Here is a 20,797-nt window from a genome sequence, read left to right as displayed (position 1 = left end):
AGCCAGTTTTAGGATGGTAATGCGCATGGAGAGATCTGGTTGTTGTTTTGCATTTGAGCCAAAATCTGTTGTTCTGTCTAATTTAAAGTCTTTGTAGAAGACAGAATTTTTTTTGGTCTCCCTGGAAAGAGTGCATGAACTATATATATGTGTCTGCAGTCATGGAACTGTCCTAATCTGATTGCTCTGCGCAGTCACTCAGCACCAAGATCTGCAGTCTGGCCTAAAGCAGTTATGGAATAACAGAGCATTGTATAGGTGCCCACACTCGGTACAATTTGGACTACATCGCATTGCCTAGGTTTAGCAATGCAATCAGATGAGATCTAGTACAAAAAGTATGTGCAGCACGTAATTTTTGAGCTGAGCAATGGGATGTGTGACGGGAGCGCGGATCTCATCGCACCCAGCAATTGTACAGTCTATGGGCTCCTTAAGCTGGCCCACACACTAATCAGTCCGCTGTGCACAAATCGGTGGTGTTTGAAAAATAATTTTGCATAACTCCCAAACTAGCACCTTATTTCTGAAACTTTACGTACAATGGCTTACTTAATAGTTTGGCGTGAGATGAACCTGAAAATGTTGAAACAAAACAAGCACCACTTTGTAGGGAAGGCATGCGTTCGGCTGGTGTTGTGCAGAGAAATAATGGTTTCGGGTTTCTGCGCTGCAAACCAGGTGCAGCTGAAAGCCTGTGATAAATCACCCGCTATCACAATAAACGAATACAAGATCAAAAACCAGTGGCACCAGCGCGCCTAGTTGGGAATGTACACTTACACATTAACACATTTGCGTCCTGAAAATTGCATATACTGTCCTTTTTTATAAGGCGGGTCTCCAATCCCAAGGAATCCGTGGAAGGACTTTAAAAATCACTCAAACGTTTCCGCCGTGATTTTAAAGTCCTTCCACAGATTCCTTGGGATTTGAGACCCACCTTATAAAGGTATGTACATATTTCAAGACTCAAATCTGTTAATGTGTAAGTGTACATTTCCAACTAGGCGCGCGGGTGCCACTGGTTTTTGATCCTGCCTGGTTTTATGCGCTAACACAACAGTTTGCAAAACTGTTTATCCTCATAACCATCTGAAAGGGAAAGTTTTTATAGTGCTGGTCTCGTGCCATCATTTCCCGATTTTAATTGATTTAACGTCTGTTTTATTTGCTAGAGGGATGGCTGGATTAAAATGAATGTTCACTATTTCGTTCATACTCTTCCTGAGAATGTGTGAAGTGATAGCTGGATTTCTCAAGTACAGATATTAAACATTCTATCTGTTTGCAATGTGAAATGGAAGAGGCCCAAATCATTTGGAACTCACGATGGATAAACAGGCGGTTGGAGTATTTTCCACTGGCTTCTGCAATTTGCTTGGTGTGCAGTTTCTTTCTCGCACACAAAGCAAATTAAACTAAAGCATTTAACCCATTTGCTGACAAGCATTGTGAATCTTTGAGCATAACATTGCTCATTGACTACATAGGGCATGCACAGTAGGTTTCTTGACCCACCCTAGAATTCTCCCGCAGGATTTTCAGAGATCGTTTAAAATATATATACAGTGTAGCTAACCGTGAGATGACCAGTTAGTGAATAAAGACAAATGTGATTGTTCTTTTGGTGTTCTGCTCTGCTCGCAGTTTCACATTCTGATTGGATTAAAAAAACATCTTGTTTTTTGGATACTTTTTTTTATTAAATAAAATGACTGTGTATGTTTGTATACATCAACCCATTACAAGTGAACGAAGATGATGTGCACCTGTTGCCTGTTTACAGTACTGTACTGTCTGCTATTTTCTGTTATCGACTAAAAAGCCAATATTTTGTAAAAGATTTATGAATCTGTTTCGGTGGAACATTGATCGTATTACGTTCTTTTGGTTCTTCCCATGAAACTACAGTAATGGTGATGGGTGCGCTGTGCATGCTTATGTATGTTTTAATGTCAGATATAAATATTTATTCAAAAACTTAGCGATGGATAATTACATTTTTAGAATGACCCTAATACGGCCTACACACATGCCGATATTAAGGCATTTTCGAAGCGATTTTGCTTAGTTTGGCAAAGTCGCTTAGCAAATGCCCTCACATCGGTGTATGTGTGGGGGCTGTATCGGCATCCGTGCGCGTCCCCGCGCGTCTTTATCGCTGGCCGAGATTGATGGACAGTGTCCATCAATCTCGGCATCGGCAGTGTTCTCCCACCGGAGAACACTGGCGCTGTCTGCTCGCTTAGCACACAGAGCTGACAGCTCGCTCTGTGTGTGGGCTGTCAGCTCTGTGTGCTAGGCGATAGCTGCGCAGCACAGCCCGCCCTAGCATAGCTAGGTAGCCCTGCACACATCGGCATGTGTGTAGGGCCCATTAGTATGATGGCTGTTTAGCATTTCAGGGAAGATCAGAGCCCAGAAATGTACTCCTAGGTATGGAGAGGCAGATCTAGCTTTGCTTTGGGTGGTTATCCTTGCAGTGTAGTATGCTGTATACAGTACTGGATAGATAGAGCTCAGATCATTGGTCCTTATCCAGGTTGAGTATCCAAAATGCTCGGGACCAGGAGTATTTTGGATAACGGATTATTCTGTATTTTGGATATTTTAACATTTCAATGATGTATTTTGAAGTATCTTGCATTTATGCTGTATAAACACATCAACCACATAAAATACACACAAATATATTTTATTTGTTCAAAAACAAGGTTTCAAAACATGAAACAAAATTTGTGTACTATCTCAGATATTGAGTTTGAATGCTAAGGAATCATTTTATTGTACACATATAATGCCAGTTACATATCATAGTACAGTAGTGCTGTTACAGATGTCCCCAGTGAGTTTTTAGCAAAAAAAATCTCAACCTGTAGTCACTGCTCAAGGACCACTGCTCCAGTTACCTTTTAACTTAGTTTTGTTTTTAGTTAAGGACTGTTTTAGCTTTGTTAGCAAATTAAAAAGGCACGCAAATGGGCAAAACAATGTTGAGGCAGATGGATTTAGATTTGGGTAGGGGGGTGTTGAAACTAAAATGTAAATTGTAGTGTAAAATTAAAGCTGTCTAAAGGGCCTACACACTGGGTGATTTCAGGGCATTTTCTAAGCGATCTCACCAGATTGCTTAGAAAATGCCCCTACATTGCTGCGTGTAGAGAGGCGATAGCAATGCACGGCCCCTATTTCTGCTATTGTCCGGCAATTAATATACAGCAGGGGTAGCCAACGCCAGTCCTCGAGAGCTACCAACAGTTAATGTTTTCCAGGTCTCCTCACAGAATCACAAGTGAAGTAATCAGCTCCATCTGGGAACACTGACCCTGACAGATCACTTAGTGGCATATCGCTATGCAACGCTGTGTGCTGAGAGATCTTGCTGAGTATCTGATTGATCTAGCATCACTCAGAATGCTCAGCAAATCTCCCCGTGTGTAACCCCCACAATGCCTGTGGACTACATACAGAAGCAGACAGTTTTTAACCTGCACAGAAACCATATAAATGTACTTTTTCCCCTTGCATAGCAAGATGGTTTGTTCCAGACACAAATTGCTTAACTGAATCTGACCCATACTGAAGCTGGGTACACATGGATCGTTCGGTGGCCACATCCAGTATTTATAGCTGTTGTAGACTGTATAGTCTGCATGTACAGACGGCAGGGGTTGCGAACAGAGGCAGTGAGCATTGTTAGCTATCTGCTTTGTACACACTAGATGATATGCACGAAAATATTAACAATGGTCTTTATTGTGCATATTGTTTGAAATATCTAATGACGATGAGTGAGGGTACTCTAACCTTTACCATCAAAAGTGTGTGTGTGTTGGGGGGGTGTTTGAAATCCTTAGGAAGTTTAGGAAAGTACCGTGAATGTAGCTACCCTTACTATGATAAATGTAGTAGTTTATTACTGCCAACCATAGGATATGCTCCGATTTATTAAATATACTGTTATGAAACTTCATTGATCTAGTAAATATGTTACGGACAGAAGGGGGATATGTCTGCTGTGGCGCACATTGTTGGTGATCTTGTAATATTTCTGCTAACGCAGGTCAGTGATGTGGTGGTGTCACATGGGCGCTCTTTACTCCATGTTTAAGGCGTGCCACGCTTGCTCCCGGTTGAAATACTTTGTTTCTGTGATGGAAATGGAGAGTATCGCACAAGCACTCTATTCTAACAGTTTATAGCAGAGGTTTAGAAACATTGTTTTGTTTAAAGCTGCTAGAAACACTGATGCCAATCTAGGCCGTATGTAGGATCCATTAAGTGATTACCTTCCCTGCATATCCTCACATATATTTGCCTAGTTTCTTTTTCTGCACTCACACATGACGCTGACCCTTGGTCAACAGTGCTGTGTAGTTGGATCATACAGCCCATCAAGAACTTCTGCAATATCATTGGACCAATATGCAATATGTAGCATTCGTACTTGTCTATCCGTTCCCTATAGAATGTATGCCTGTGAGCAGGGCCCTCTAACCTCTCTGTTCTGTCCGTTATTGCCCAGTATTGTTTGATTTCTATATTGTTCCAATTCTAAAGCCCAATGGAATATACTGGCTTTATACTGTTTAAGTAAATGGTTATTAATAATATTGGGGGGGGGGGGGGGGGAAGGGTGTCGGTGTCATTGACGATCAGCTGTTTTTAAAGCATGTAAATACTATAGCTTCCTAACCATTGACCACTCCACCTCACACTTTCTCTCTCAGATCTCGTTCTTCACTTGGACACTCGCGATCTCCCTGGGGACAAAATTCAAACTCACAATCTGGAAGATCCCAGGAGCACAGAAGTCGCAGTCGGGTTTCCACTGTTATCCAGCCTCTAAGACAGAATGCAACTGAAGTTGTAGATCTGACTGTAGATGAAGATGGTATGTATGCATTACACATCTGCACACCCCTTATTGTTCTATTTACCTTTACTATCCTCCGTTTCATTTGCATGTGTCTAACAAAAAAATGGTCACCAGCCTGTCTGGTGCACGGTCATGCTGAAGCGTATAGGGGAAAGGAGGGGGGGAGGGGGTGCGGTGAACATGTGTCAGGCGCATTCTAGTGGCCGCTGGCGCACCATAGAAGTGGGGAGCAGCGTTAGAATTTTACTATATAGGATATATGTAATATAATATATTAAGGAAGTTAGTGTTTATATAGAATTAACTAATTTTACTAATGTTAGGGTCACTGGTGCTGGTTTTTTACTATAATAACTGACAGATGTTGGAGGGAATAAGCAAAGCTACATGCACCTATGCCCATAGCCAATCGGAATAATACAAAATTGCGATAATTTGGAGATGACATCCGAGTAAATTCAAGTAAAATTGAACCCGCTCCTCTAGTCATTACTTCACACAGAAAGATATTACAGAGCATTTGTATGGTGCCGAATCTGCTACACTCAGCCACCTATGCATTTATTACAAGTCTCATCTGCATGTCTTCTTTGACTTATTTTGATGATTAATTTGGTATTTGTACTAATGATGTTTTTTGCTTAGATCCTACAGTTGTGCCAACTACCCCTGTCAGGCTCGAATCCCAGCCTGTCAGCGCTGTTTCCAGTAGTACATCCATCTCAGAGCTGGCCTCTGATGCTATTTTAGGACCCTCAGGGTCTCAGGCTTCCACAGTTGAGACCTCTCCCGTCACCCCTAGTAACAGTACAGCAAGTTTGACAGCAGGTGAGTCCATTAAATCTAATTTCTCTGGTTTTGTACTTTGCTCAATCCATACTCACTCCCTGGTGTACAGTTTGCTATTTTGTCTCAATTTCCTGATAATAAGATCCAAGCAGATACATCACAATCTCTCTATTATCGCCCAGTATGCAAGGTTTGATTTGGCCTAGATTTCTGTTTGATTTTACATAAATAAGCGAAATAGTCATATCACAATATCCAAAACTACTTCTGTAGTACATCAGAAAATGTGGCAGTTATGAGGAGATTTTTGATATGGTTGCCATGATCTGCAGTATTGTCCAAAGAGCTACAGTGCTGTTTTTTCGCAGCAAGTTCCGTTGTTTCACATGCAACTTTGTAGATATTTAAAACTTATTCCTGTAGGGTTAAAGTCACCACCCAGTGTCCCAGCTAATAAGATGCATATGTTTATCTAGGGCTTCCTCCTTATGGTGTGTACACACGGTGAGATTCCCTTGCTATTCGACTTAAGATCCGAGTGCTATGCAATCTTTGCTATCTCTGCACTTTTAACATACAATTCGTACAATCAGCATTAGATTTGCACTACATAGTCATTGCTGCCCTGACTATCTGGGTTTTCGATTTGTGCTGTCACGGGAGTGCGCATAGGGATCACAAGGTAAAAAACCTGTGCAATCTGCATACGATCTGCATGTGATTTTGACTATATAGTCAAAATCTGTCAAATCTCACAGTGTGTACACAGCATTAGGGATGTACTCATTGTTTCCAAAATCCTTTTTAAATATCAGTGTGTACATTTTAGTAAAGTAGTTATTTTTGTTTTTGCTGTACTGTAAATTTAAATTTCCATAGGTAGAAATATGTTGATATTTTCCTGTAATGGACCAATTATTTGCACATTTTATAGCAATTAGATAAAGAAATCTATGGAGGTGACTTGGACTGTACTGTGCACCTTCTTGGGTAGTGTTTGGAGCTATTAAATTAGAGGCCCGCAACTATCTACAACACTTTTTTTTTTTTTCCCCACTTAATATGCATTAAGTGCTGCCTCTGGGGTAGTTGGTGCATAAACACAGCTAATAATTATAAGTTACAGTTTTGAGTAAAAAGCTGAATTCAGTATAGTCATGAAATGTTGGCTGTTGCAGGTTGTGCAAATCTGGGAACCACATGTTACGCGTAATTGAAAAGTAATTGTATGAGGGTAGGAGTTGTCAGAAAGTAAAGTGTGTGTGTGTGTGTGTGTGTGTGTGTGTGTGTGTGTGTGTGTGTGTGTGTAAGCTGTATGTAGTGGTGTCTGTGACCTGCACATCTCTACACAGTACTTCAAGTGCTAGGTTCCTTTTGTGGGTCTTGTACTACGTTTGATGCTTTTAGGTGAACTTAGTTTACATGGCTTGTGTTCTGTTTTACAATATCAGACTAATGTAAGTTGAAAGAAATTAGGAATAGTCTGACTTGAACCAGAGTCTGTTAATACATAACAACAATATACAGTCTAGAAATACAAGATTTAAAGAACTACACAGAGGGTCACATTCTTGAAGGCCATTGTACCATATCTACTTCGATATGGCATTTGCATTGAAGGTTAATGATGCGCAGAATACATGTTTATGGTATATATTTTGTATTATTTGCTTTGTAGATGACAGCAGAAGGACTACGGGTGCTGCAGACTGTGGCACTCCAGCAATGCCACGCTTACCATCTTGCTGCGCCGAGCATTCACCCTGTGGGGGTTCTGCACAGAATCCCCATGTCCTTGGACATCCTCTGTCAAGTTGTTATCCCGCTCATAGTCACCACTTTCCACATCACCATCACCACCACCATCATACTTCTCACCCCGCCGTTCCTCTGTCTCCTCCTTCTTTCCCGGACTCTCACTGTCCTGTGGAGAGAAATGTAACTGTGCTACCACCTTGTGGAGCAACAAGCAGCTCTTCTGCCACCTATCATGACCCGGTGAGTCCTCAAAAAAAAAAAAAAGCACGTACAGATATTATGCATTTATTTTCTGATAAAGGAGAACATGCTTTTTTTGGCATTTCGCTTGAAATCGCTTTTTACTTTAATATGTTACCATGAAATTAGGGATCAGTTGAGCCGTGTAACACATTCATTTGTCAATTAAGAATATGGGAATGCTCTAGAGCAAAGCTTGTGTTCATATCACATGAATATTGACATTACTAATAGTTCCGCAGCTGACATGTTCTACATTTAGGGGGGTATTCAATCCGGGATTCCGACTGTCGGAACGTCTCGCTAGTTGGAATCCCGGCCATTTTCGCCGACTTAACTCAGCAGTTGGAAATCAATGTTCCGACTGTTGAGTGTCGGAAAGTCAGTGGATCATCGAAAACTGCAGCGGATTGTCAAAAAAATGGCCACGGATTCGACAATCTTTAACAAAAAGATGAAACTGACAGCTTTCAATGCTGGCGGAAACGGCAGCATTGAATAGGTTAGCGCCGATATTTCCCGCTGTGGGAAATATTGGCACAGATTGAATACCGCCCTTATAGTATGTTCCTGCTGTAAGTGCTAGGTTTACTTGTCTGCATGGAATTAGCAGGTAGGATCTTTTAAGCCGTGTTATGGGAGCATAATATACGTACATCAGAAGCTCATGAAGGTAAAGAATCTCCAAAATTTTAAATGGGCAATGTCTTGAAAGACACTAATATCTATAATTTTATTTTATAGTACCATGATTTTATTTCTATAGTAGTTTGAGTCTGTCTAATGGCTGTATTATTTGCATTGCAGCAAGCCTTGCCTGTGGATCTCAGCAATAATGGTATAAGAAATCATGGAAGTGTTGGATTTCATAGCACCTCTGCTTTTGACCCATGCTGTCCTGGCTCTTCATCACGGTCTACTGTTTATGGACATCAATCAACTGCCAATACTACACAAACTATAGCTATTGATGGCTTCGGGCCTAGCCTGGTAGCCCAAACACAGCCCCCTCCTCAGACTTCTCTTTCCTCTTGTCGACATTACATGCATTCTCCATGTAGGTATATCTGTAAAGTGGTCCCATGTAACAAGAGCACCATTGAATTTTTTTAGTACAGTTTTGAGTTCTAGAATTTTTTTTTTTTTACTTTTTTATCCATTCAGTTCATTTTCCTTTTAACATGCAGAGTTTTCTCTTTTTTTGGCTTGCATATGTATTAGGTGTGTTTTTGATCATGATATTGTGATAACTTCTTTGATGTAGAAGCAGACCTTGTCAGGTTGTGTTACAGCATTTAGGGTGGGTGCCTGATGGGTTCCCGACAGTCGGGATACCGACAGTCATTTACCTGACGTCGGCATCCCGATTGTCAAAATGCCGGCAGCCGGGTGACCGACGGCCACCCGCTATTTTCCCTCGTGGGGGTCCACGACCCCCATAGAGGGAGAATAGAATAGGTGGCTCGCGTAGCGAGCCACCGTGCCCGCAGCGTGGCGAGCGCAGCGTGGCGAGCGCAGCGTGGCGAGCGCAGCGTGGCGAGCGCAGCGAGCCCGCAAGGGGCTTTTTTGCACTCGCCATGCTGTCTGACTCCGGGCAGTCGGGATCCCAACGTCGGGATAATGACTGTCGGGATCCCGACTGTCGGAGTCCCATACCACACCCTTTAGGGTGGGTACACACTTACTACCTGTCAAACCAAAGTGAGTGGCCAGTTAGGTTAGTTATACACCCTTTCCATTCGGCCGATTGATGTCTGTACTAACATCGTAACTGGGCGGATGGGGCATTTAAGTTTGCTTGCCTAGCTGTAATATCAGTGGTCCCTACAGCTAGTGTACATCCGGTCGCCTAATGATGACTAACATGGATACAAACTTTGTGGTTTGTTGAACTAGGATACAGATTGAATACAAGTCATCATATAGCTTATAAAATTAAATGTCCCTGCTATGCCCAGTATCATTGATGGGCAAATCTTTATTTTGACTGCTGCTCATGCTAGTAAAGCCTTTAGCCGAATAGTGGAATACTGCAATGTGTAAGAAATGGATGACAATGAGCTAAGTAGATTTTTGCCTAATTGCATTGCAGGATTTTGTACACATATGAGTTGTTTGTGTGCTAACTGTAATTCATATCTGCATGGAGTGGTCATTGTCATATGTCCTTAATGTTCTTATTTTGTTTGCTTTGTAGATGCTTCACTTACAAGGCCTCTCCACCACCAGCCGTCAGGCTGCCCTCATTCACATGCCAATCCCCCACCACAACCACCACCACCACCTCCTCAGATGGACTATGTTATTGCCCATCCAGTACCTCCTTTTCACCCATCTCTCCCCAGCCTTTCTTCCACGCATCCTGTTCCTCCACCACCTCCATCCCACCATTTCACAAGTGCTGCTGCCCCTCTCCCTCAGCATCTCACCACCTCCCACCAGTCCATGTCCCATCATATTTCTGCTACAGCACCTGCAACACAGAGGTTGCACCCTCATGAAGTTATTCAAAGGATGGAAGTTCAAAGACGTCGTTTAATGCAGCATCCAACGTACGTATTTCCCCACATCCGTCCACCAGCACTTATTTTGTCCCCCTACTCTGCTGCCAAAATAAATTAATTTCATGTTGTCTTTTCCAGACGGGCTCATGAGCGCCCACCACCACATCCGCACAGAATGCATCCAAACTATGGCCATGGTCACCATATCCATGTACCACAGACAATGTCCTCACATCCCAGACAGGCTCCTGATCGCTCTGCTTGGTAAGGAATCAGAATCCATACATTAGAACTTAAGATTGGCGATAGTAGTATTTAAGAAAAGCTAAGTTATGGAGCATATACTGTATTTGTAACCTACTGATCCACAATTTTTAGGTGAATATAATTATTAACATTGGGGTTGTAGGTGGATCCAGAGGCAACAATTCTCCAAAGCTTTAGGCTTTCCATCATGCCTGGCTCCTCTCCCCTATAACCCCGCCTCCATGCTAGGTCACTCAGTTTTTTGTTGGTGCCTGCAGGAAGCAGGTGCCACCAGTGTTTTTCTCCTGGAATTGTCTGGAGTAATCACAAGCTTTTTTTCTGTTTTTACTTCATATTTTTCTATTTTTACACTGAGCAGATAGCGCTGGTAATCATAGCGACTTTAGCGCTACCGTTCCGTCAACCCCGCCAGCATCCATCACCTCCACAGGCAGAGTGGATGGAAGAGGAGCCCAGCACTGCGCCACCGGGTGCCATTTACTTCCAGGACTGCATAGCCGGATCTTGGGGAGGGTAATCGCTCTCTCTGAGAGAAAAAAATCACTGTCGCTGCTGCGGCACTCGGGAGACTGGTCACATTTTTTTTTTCTGTATTCTGTTGTCTGCATATTAAATGTCTAACATATATCCAAGTTTTTGTGAACTACTTAGAATAAACTATGTTTTATGCATAATTTCCTAACCCTGATAAAGGGTTAGAAAAAAAAAGTTGAACATTTAAAAAAAAAAAGACACGTGCAGCCTTTTTGTTTTCGCCATTGATTCACAAACTCATCCCTTAAGTTTTCCCAGTAGGTCATGTTTTGGGAATTTATGTCTGAAAGCAGATGATATAAAAAGTAGATTAATTTATCTGCAGATGATTAAAGAAATCACCTCTTGGCGGTACTTGAGGACAAGAGTTGAGAACTCCAAAGCTTTGGTTCCACCACTCTTCCATTATTCGAGTGCAATACTTCTCAGCTCCGGTCCTCAAGTACCACCAACAGGCCATGCTTTATGGATTTATTTAATTATGCACTGGTTTGGCAATTAATTTTACCTGGCCAGTAATTATCCAACCTGTTTACACAGACAAGAAATCCTAAAAAAAAAACAATAACTGTTGGGGGCACTTGAGGGTTGAAGTTAAAAAACCACTGTCCTAGTGAATTGATAACTCAAGCAAATATTGTGATATTGTGAAATATTGTATAGAACAAAAAATGCACCAGATCCAAGTGTAACTGTAAAATTCTGGGTTTTATTTTTTGTATGTCAAGAAGGACAAAATGTATCTATTTACAGTTTCTTATATAGCGCAGCATATTCCATTGCGCTTTACAATTCATCATTTACAGTCTAGAAGTCTATTAAATCTAGCAGTGATAGAGGTCTTTTAAGATGCCAGAAAGTGTGCATTTATTGATTCCACAGAAGATTAGTCACAAGTGGACATGTTCCATTATTATTATTCACTAATACATAAGTTGTCCTGTGCGAAACTCTTCGTAGTATGGTTTCTTCCCACGTTCCTGTGAACATATTAAGAGTAAAGATCCTTTCACCAAAAATGCTTGGCATGCACCAGTTTGTAGATTTGAGATCACCGCTGGGTCTTTGGTCCCTTTCACAGAACACACTGGTTTGAGGAATACGAATAGAACTTTGAGGTACATGTACTATAGCAGCATACACTGTGCTGCTATAGCTCTTCCTGCTTCACTTTTTTTTTACCTAAAGTGAGGGAGTGAAAACTGCCCCCTGCAGAGATTCCCATCAGCCTAGTGCTGATCGCTGTGTCTCACTGGCTGGCTCCTCACACGCAGCATGTGTATGCCGCAGCTCAGGACATCGCTGTATGGACAACGACACCTGCAGTTGTCTAGTGATAGCTGCAAGTGTGGGAAACGTCAGCACTACTGATCCTTCATACAATGCCTCCTGCTATTGGGGGCTATCCTACAGATAGCGCTGATAATAACGGCGCAAAGCTCCTAGCACCCCCGTCACTGAGCCGCCTTCTCTTCCTTTATACATGGGATTTCCCTGCTCTGCACAGGTTGCTCAGTACACATCGCAGTGTGTATTGCGGGTGTACCGCAATGTGTGCTGAGCAATCGTGCTTAAGCCTGTCGCTCAGCACAGAGGCAGCAGTCGTCCCGTGTGTAGCGGCTTTAGACTAATTTAGGTAATAAAACCTGACTTCATGTCTTTTATCTCAATGTCCATCTCTGTTAATATTAATGTTTATTATTTTCTTTTGAATCTTCCAGGGAAATAGCAATTGAAACTGGAGTGACTGCAGCCCCCTACCAAACCGGTCCTTTACATCCCCATTTAGCTCACTACCATCCACCTCCTAGGCTACACCACTTGCAGATTGGGGCTCTTCCCTTAATGGTAAGATTCGCTCATGTGAAAGCTGATGTGTGTGAGTGATGGCTGCCACATTTGGGCTTATATTCATATTAACAACAACCTTTTTAAAATATTTTCCTGTAGTATAAACACAAGGAAAATGTTGTTTTCTGTGCAAGTCTATGCCAGGTGCAGTACGTTTTATGTATATGAAATGTGTATGGTGTATGGATATGTCTGCAGGATGTAATATTTCTAGAAGTGCTTATTTTGTTGTTTGTAGAGTTTTATTTCAGACAAGTGCCAAAATGTAGCGCTGTCTTGCTTCAGTCATGGCCATGGGACCCTGTTTCACAGCACGTCCTGAGAATCTATCTGTGGTCACTGGGTAAACAATGTCTCATTCAACAGTCACTAGGTTGACCATAAATGGTCGACACCTTGAAATGGTCAACATACCCTTATGGTAGACGGGAGTTTTTCACATTTATTTTCCTTTGTTAAAAAAATACAAAAGTGTTTTTTCATACTTTTAATATCGAAGTGGGAATATAATGTGCCTATCGTAGCAAGGCGAGCCATGTGAGGGGACGCGGCACACTTGTACCATGTTTATGTCAACATAGACGCCAAAAAAAAATCTGAAAATCTCATGGCCTTCATGTCGACCATATCTGTCGACCATAAGTATGTGCTGTCCTTTTGGTAATGTCGGCCTTGGGTATGTTGACAGTGTCGAGGTGTTGACCATTAGTGGTTGACCCAGTGACTGTCGACCTAGACATGGTCTGCCATTTATACCGTAACCCTGAGAATCGGTCGCTGATATGAAAATGGCTACTTTGTGTTTAAATCACATGATTTAGCCCTCATAGCAGTTTGCTGTTTTAAATGTACCATCATGGGGCATTCTACGTATAGTACATATCTTTTTTTGCTATTATTAAGATTGCCCTACCACTATTATTGCTAAACTGGTCATTAACGTCAACTGCTGAATCTTCTATGTATGTTCACCCAAAAGCCTGGTGACCACAGACCTTTCATTTAGATCAGGCATGTCCAACGTTGGCCCTCCAGATGTTTTGAAACTACACATCCCAGCATGCTTTGCCACAGTTTTGCTATTAGAGAATTGTAAAACTATTGCAAAGCATGCTGGGATGTGTAGTTTCAAAACATCTGGAGGAGGGCCAACGTTGGACATGCCTGATTTAGATGGATACCGTATTGTATACTTAATTTAAGAATCGAGAATGGTTAATGTAGCTGTATTACATATTGAACATGTTCTGTGTATATAGGAATAAATGTAATAATGTATACTATACCATTGCTACTGCAAGTGAAATTTACGAGATCTGCTAATTGCACCATTTAAATTTGGGTAAAAAAAGTACAACAAGTGAACACGTGGAAAATGTTTAAACCACACGTTGGGGGTAGCAGCCCAGCAATGTAAAAACTGCAGATACCGTTTTATAACTCTGCAATAAACCGTACTGTAAAAGCACACCCTGCCACTAGTTGGTGTGCAGATTTACCAGAGCCACCAAACGCTGTCAGAGATATGTTGTTTGCACTTTATAGTTCACATCACGCAAATTATGAAATTGTGCTCGTATGAAATTACTGACCTTCTTGCAGCATTAAAATTAAGAAAATGTATTAAAAAAAAAAAAAAGAGGTTTCTGTATGTTGCATGTGGGTGGTTATGTATTTTGGTGGGTTTAGGGAACCCCTTTATTCTTTGCTAGTCATTGACACTCTGCATCTGATTCTATGTACGTTGACGTATCCACATAAGCACTGAATCTTGGATAAAACATGACTTATTTAAGTTTTCATTTTAATTCAGCATTTTATAGATTTTAGTGTTTTTTAACTTTAATCATCATATCGATTTTATTATACCTAATCTTGCCAGCTCCTTACATGGCTAATCAGTGTACCAAAAACTGATGCCACAAAGAGAAGCAGTCAAAACCAGGTTTAAGTTTTTCAGGTTGCCTTGCACAACATGGTACAAAAGTCTAACCTAGAACATGTGTATTATTATAGTTCTTAATATAAACCTTTCCATAATGATTTTTCTAAATCATGTTACACTGCATAGTTGTCCTTTTGCTGGTGAATGTGTTTTGAGGTGTGATTCTTAAATCATACTATAGGGACTGTCACCCACTGCAAATTTGTATGTTCTGCTGACTGGAATTTTTATACACACAAAAATATATAAAGCGATTTTAATGAGGAATTGAGGTTTAGGAAATTGTGATTTCTTCCATTCCATAATGGCCTGGGTGTCATTTATTCTCACTTTTTCTGTTAAGCTACTGTAAGTGTACAACAAGCTGTCTAGACCAGGGATGGGCAATATGCAGTTATTCAGATGCTGTAGAACTACTCAACCCAACATGCAGGGCCGGTGCCACCACTAGGCAGTGTTAGGCATTTGCCTAGGGCGCCAGCCACTGGGGGCGGTAGTTGGGAGCAGGGCAGGAGGGAGAGCTGGAGGTCTGGCTTAGCGGGCAGGAGGGAGGGCTCGCTGCGCTATGTGCAGTTCAGTCCCGGACCCCGGTGCATGGTAACTGACATTTTCCTCCACCCGCACCACGTACAGCCGCTCAGCCGGGCAGCGTCTGAGGGTGAGCCAAGTGCTCAGCGCTGCCCGGCTGAGTGGCTGTACGCGGTGCGGGTGGAGGAAGATGTCAGTCACACTGCGCCGGGACTGAACTGCGAGGCCTCCCTCCTGCCCGCTAAGCCAGACCTCCAGCTCTCCCTCCCACCCGCTGAGCTAGACCCGAGCTCCTGAAGGGTGAGTAATTATATATACACCGGAACAGCACGGCGGCTGTATCCCTCTCCCCTCCCCAAATCAGCGCGCCGGCCGCATCAACCCCCTCCCCCCCCCCCCCCCAGGAGCAGCACGGCGTCCGTATTCCTCTCCACCCGTGGAGCGGGTGAGCGCCGGGGCGCCCCCCCGCCTGGGGCGCTCCGGCGCCCTGCACCGGCACTGCCAACATGCCATGCCACAGTTTTGCAGTGCTAAAATGGTTGCAGTGCTTACTGGGATGTGTAGTTCATCAGCAGCTGAAGAGCCGATTATTGCCCACCCCTAATCTAGACACTGCATGTTTCCTTCCAGTATATTAAAAAGAGGAGCCAGAGCACTAGGAACCATTTCTCCCCATGAGATAGTGCCACGGGTAGGAACATGCCCTTGAACATCCATGTTTGTGATGTATTTTTAGGATGTGTCTATATCCATGGGTCAATATCGATGCCCCACCTCATCTTCTCTCTAGCGTAAGGAAATAAAAAATATTTTAACAGAGGTGGATTAAAGCTTTTTTGGATTAAAGCTTTTTGTGAAGCTCTACTTCCTCACATCGTATGGTACTGACCTTTAGCTAGCGCACACACACAATAAAAAAAAAAAAAACTGTTGGAAACAAAAGACAAAGGCCGCTCTTGAAAGTCTTAAACTTTTTTGTGTAACCTATTTTTAAAGGTAAAACAAGGACGAAATGGTAAAGCAAGGGCATAAACTTGCTGCGGCTCTTATTACCAGAAATGTAATGTGTCCATATGCCTTATCTCTATCTATATCTGTTAAAGGCAAGAAGTAGGTTCCAGTTGGTTCAGTAGACCCCAATAATTGATTAGTGAAAATAACAGGCAAGTCTGTTTACTCAGTTGCCACTTTTGCCAGTCATGCTCTGTCTCGGTTTATGTCATTATGACAATAGAACCACTTAATGCATTTGTTTGTGGTGCTTAGGATTCAACGTGTGTATGTTGGGCCTGCAGCTGTCTCTTTTGCAGCGGATTGCTACATCTAAAGTACAAAGTTACACATTACACTGCGCTGCCACTTGTTTCTCCTGCCAATTAAATAGCGACACAGATACCAGCCTTCCACAACAGTTGTGTGTGTTTTTTAAAAATCTTTTTGTTTTCATGAATTTTTTTTCATCTTTTTCTCTGACTACAACCGATCACTTTGCTGCCAGGTGGGTACGTTCCTCATGCCTACTGCAAACCCCTCTAGCAGCAAAGAGGTCTGTAAGATCATTTCCAAGCAGTTGTGTTAAAGTTTAACTTACATCTGCTATTTGACTAGGTTCCAGACATGGCGGGCTACCCTCACATCCGCTACATTTCATCTGGATTGGATGGAAGGTCATTCAGAGTTCCTTTCAGGGGCAATTTTGAGGTTTGTAACAGAATGTTAGCTTTCTGCTTTCATGTTTTAGGCAAAATACCTATGGAATTTTTCCATGAGGTTCCTAGCACGTAGTAGAGCATTACACAAGAATCCCCTTAATCAGATGCAGAGTGTTAATTTGAGTTCCCTGAACACAAGAAATGGGTACAACTTTGAATTTGCTACATTTATTTTTCCATTTTTGTTAAGACCTAGGGATGTAAAACCATTGGGCTGGGAAGCACAATCTTATTTGTAATATTGCATTTTGCTGTGAAGTGTAGTATTAAACGTGACAAATGAGTACTACCAATGAATGCTGTTTGGTGCAAAAACATAAAATTAGTTTTTTTATTTGTTATTTTTTGTAAGTGAACTATAAATATTTTTGTGTTCAGTGAGATGTGAATGTTCTGGGTAGCATCCATTGGGGGGGGATTTTTTGTGTGCCCAATGGAGCATAACAATCGTTGTGCTGATTGGGCTTGTACGCCATGAACACCCATTATTTCTGCAGTAGTGTGTGAATAGATTGGCTTTTGGGTGCTCAGTCTGCATTTTGGGCAGTGTATGTAAGTTTTTAAAATGGTTTAGCCACTTTACGCTTCTATATTTGGTGTAGTGAACGATTAGCAGAACAATTGAATCACCCTGGTCACTTTAGATTGGAGATCGGTTGTTAAAGGCTGCACAGAAAGTTATGTTCACTGCCACATCAGACAGTGATATTTATGTAATTGCTCTAAGAGACCTTAATACCGGATTATATGAATGTGTGTGTGTTTACATATATGCAAGTGAGTCAGGGCAAATAGCCTTCTTTTCATGCTGGTTCGGTATCTCAGTGATTTCCTGCACCGGATGTGGAGAGAGATCACTAGACCGTTTTGAATGTCTCCCAATGTAGGAGCACTACAGGCGACTGCGCCACACCAGCGCACTTAGGTGGTCATGCACTGTAATTACAGCCTCTCTTAAATTTTGTAGTGATCTAAAAAAACATCCCAAATAAAGAGAACACAGTGGAGGACACTAAAACTCCATTTAGCATTAAGTCACTTTTTGTATCTAAAATCCCAGGCATGTATTTCCTGTGGATAAATAGGTGTAACAAAATTGTATCTGTTGATATGTCTCATATTGCAGTCCATTAATCCAACACACCCATTGAAATCTTATTTGTTTATCAGAATGCAGTGTAGTTTTTCAAACATAATGATCATATGGTCTATGCATTCTGAGTTTCTCCTTTTCATCTTGCTCTGTTTATGGCTGCCTCAACTTTACAGTGGGTTTTTGAACAGTTTTGGGTAAGAAAAGACAAGGGTAGGCTATAAAAACAAGGTGATTTTTTTTTTAGGTTTTTTTTTTTTCTAATGAAATCTCCTGGCTTGTCAACAATTCCTTTTTTAATATGCAAGTCTACTATGCCAGGTGCAAGATGAACTTCATCATTGCTTTCAACTAATTCAATTGCAGACTGGCATGGCTTAATTAAAAATGGTTATTTTAGAAGTAGGTGTGCACTACGTGGGAGTGTATCTGAGTTTTGGGACATTCTGACGCTGTGTACGATTACAAAGAGATGCCTACGTCAAGGTGTCAATCGATGTTTTGTTTTGCAGGAGTTAATTCATCTAGAAGAGAGGCTTGGAAATGTGAATCGCGGGGCCTCACAGGGGACTATAGAAAGATGCACATACCCACACAAATACAAGAAGGTGAGCCAATGACTGTCATTGTTTTACATCAAATAATGCAGGAATTTATATCCTGGAGTACGAAAGCAAACTTTAATCTTATGCCATGTTATGGCATGTTTTTGTACATTAGAAGTACTAACTTTATTTTCAGTCAGCAACAGAGGTTGATGGGAAGTATGTTTCTGTGTATTAAAATGTTACATTGCCTGATTCGGAAAACATAAGTTAACTACAAGCATTTAGGAGAGGACCTCTTGAGTATGGTTTTGGTTAGTGTAATAGTCTGATAGATGCAATGGTCCATAGGCGCTGCCTTGCTACGCTTGTCTACCTCTGTTTCTGTTTTACCATGTAATAAGTCCAGGTTGTAGCCACAGCCTGGGCTCTTGTGATCTCTTGACTTGCTGCTGCTACTCCAACTGTATATACGTAGTAGTTAAGGTTGAAAAAAGTCCATCAAGTTCAACTTTTGATTGCCTGTGATATTCCTGGAAACTGTAGTTTCAGCTTCCTGTGAATGAAATGCCATAATACCATAACATGTTAAATATTGCAGTAATGTGGTAAATGTATGCGTATGCATGAAACTTGTCTACATCCGGTGTGCCAATAATTTCATCTCTACTAATAAGGTATCCACTGATTGGTTCTCACAGAGGAAGCTGCATGGCAAACAAGAGGAAGAGGAAGCCACTGAGGAAGACACTGAAGAAAAATGTACGATTTGCCTTTCTATATTAGAGGAAGGTGAAGATGTCAGGTAATATACCAGTTTATTTTCCAGTGTATTGTCTTTTAAGGCCACATGTATTTTAAGTGTGTGCTTTTTTTTCCCTCACAGCTCACATGGAGAAGTTACCTTAAACTTTTTTTTACCTTATTTTGCTCTGTGATGTCCTCAAAATGATTATTACAGCTGTCCATGTCATTCAACTAAATACTGTTTCTCTTTCTCACACAGGCGCCTCCCATGTATGCACCTCTTTCACCAAGTGTGCGTGGACCAGTGGCTGATCACAAATAAAAAGTGCCCCATTTGTAGAGTGGACATTGAAGCTCAGCTTCCTACAGAAAGTTGACATTTCTCAAATCAACATTATGCCCCTTTACACCCCTCGGTACTGCAGCCAACCAAAGATGGCATGACTTAACTGCACAGATATGGAATCAATAAATTTGTCTCAGTATACAACTAAGGCTATAGACTCCCATTTGTATACAGATCATTTTAGGTCCTTTGCTGCTTACAAGTTTCTTGTAGCAGAGAAGGGTAAATGTATTTATGAAGCGGATTCATTTTTTTTTGTTTTGGGTTTTTCTTTCCGTCACCCCTCCATTTTTTTATTTTTATTTTTTTCAGTTTGTTCTACTATATGTATTTTTTTGCATGGATTCTTGTATTGCATTTATTTGCACATTATGGGCTTTGTGAACCCTTAAACTTGCAGGCAAGATCTAGCTGCTCTAGTTGATAGAATTGTGAGCGTGTGTGCGTGTGTGTTACATAATCCAAGCCTAAATGGATTTCATTCATTACTAACAGTGAAGTCCTTAAATTTATCGATCATTAATTTTTAGTTTGTATGTATAAAGTTCTAGATGAATTAAAGGAAATTTTTAATGTATGAAAACATTCCTTATTAAGGAAAGATGGGCTGCTGTATTAAACAAAAAAAGAGAAAGTGCTGATTCAAATAACATTGTTTTTGATGCCGAGATCACAATGCTTAGAGACTAACAGAAAATAAATACTTGCCACACGTTTTGTTCTGTCTCCTACAAGGTGTTTAGAAATCAGTCTTCAGCACAATGCAAATATATTTAAATGTCAATATTAAGAAGTTTAGACTGCTGTTCACATATTTATTTTATGGACGTGATTTTTCTTTGCTTCTGTGAAACTGCTCTAACCAATTATCCAATAGCAAGTAGTCCGGTACCTATTCTTACTAATGATGGTAAGACCTTTCCTCCACAGTTCTAATATTATATGTATAGTCTTAATAGCAGCTGTTATGGCAGGTGTCCATTCAACCAGAGAACTTTTTAAAGGTCCCCACAAACTCCCTGAGAGTTTCTGATTTAATAAACTTAGCTAAATTAA

At 41.3% G+C, this 20,797-nt stretch overlaps 1 protein-coding gene across 4 annotated transcripts in view; it reads left to right on the top strand.

The window, feature by feature from the left end:
- Positions 1–20,797, top strand: part of RNF111 (ring finger protein 111) — a 54,297-nt gene extending 33,500 nt beyond the window's left edge. The window contains exons 4-14 of one of the 4 annotated variants that reach the window (XM_083183811.1): positions 4,734–4,897; positions 5,528–5,710; positions 7,350–7,669; positions 8,477–8,726; positions 9,867–10,221; positions 10,312–10,437; positions 12,696–12,822; positions 16,907–16,999; positions 18,616–18,711; positions 19,350–19,453; positions 19,655–20,797. In XM_083183811.1, coding sequence (XP_083039937.1) covers positions 4,734–4,897; positions 5,528–5,710; positions 7,350–7,669; positions 8,477–8,726; positions 9,867–10,221; positions 10,312–10,437; positions 12,696–12,822; positions 16,907–16,999; positions 18,616–18,711; positions 19,350–19,453; positions 19,655–19,772 — 1,936 coding nt within the window. In that variant the 3' untranslated portion in view covers positions 19,773–20,797. Of the gene's footprint in view, positions 1–4,733; positions 4,898–5,527; positions 5,711–7,349; positions 7,670–8,476; positions 8,727–9,866; positions 10,222–10,311; positions 10,438–12,695; positions 12,823–16,906; positions 17,000–18,615; positions 18,712–19,325; positions 19,454–19,654 lie in introns of all 4 variants that reach the window. The other 3 variants (XM_083183810.1, XM_083183813.1, XM_083183812.1) reach the window with 3 other exon arrangements.

Source organism: Crinia signifera, chromosome 4 (assembly GCF_055691185.1).
Source record: "Crinia signifera chromosome 4, ASM5569118v1, whole genome shotgun sequence".
Taxonomy (NCBI): domain Eukaryota; kingdom Metazoa; phylum Chordata; class Amphibia; order Anura; family Myobatrachidae; genus Crinia; species Crinia signifera.
Note: the sequence above shows the minus strand (reverse complement) of the source record. Positions and strands in the feature narration are given on the sequence as shown.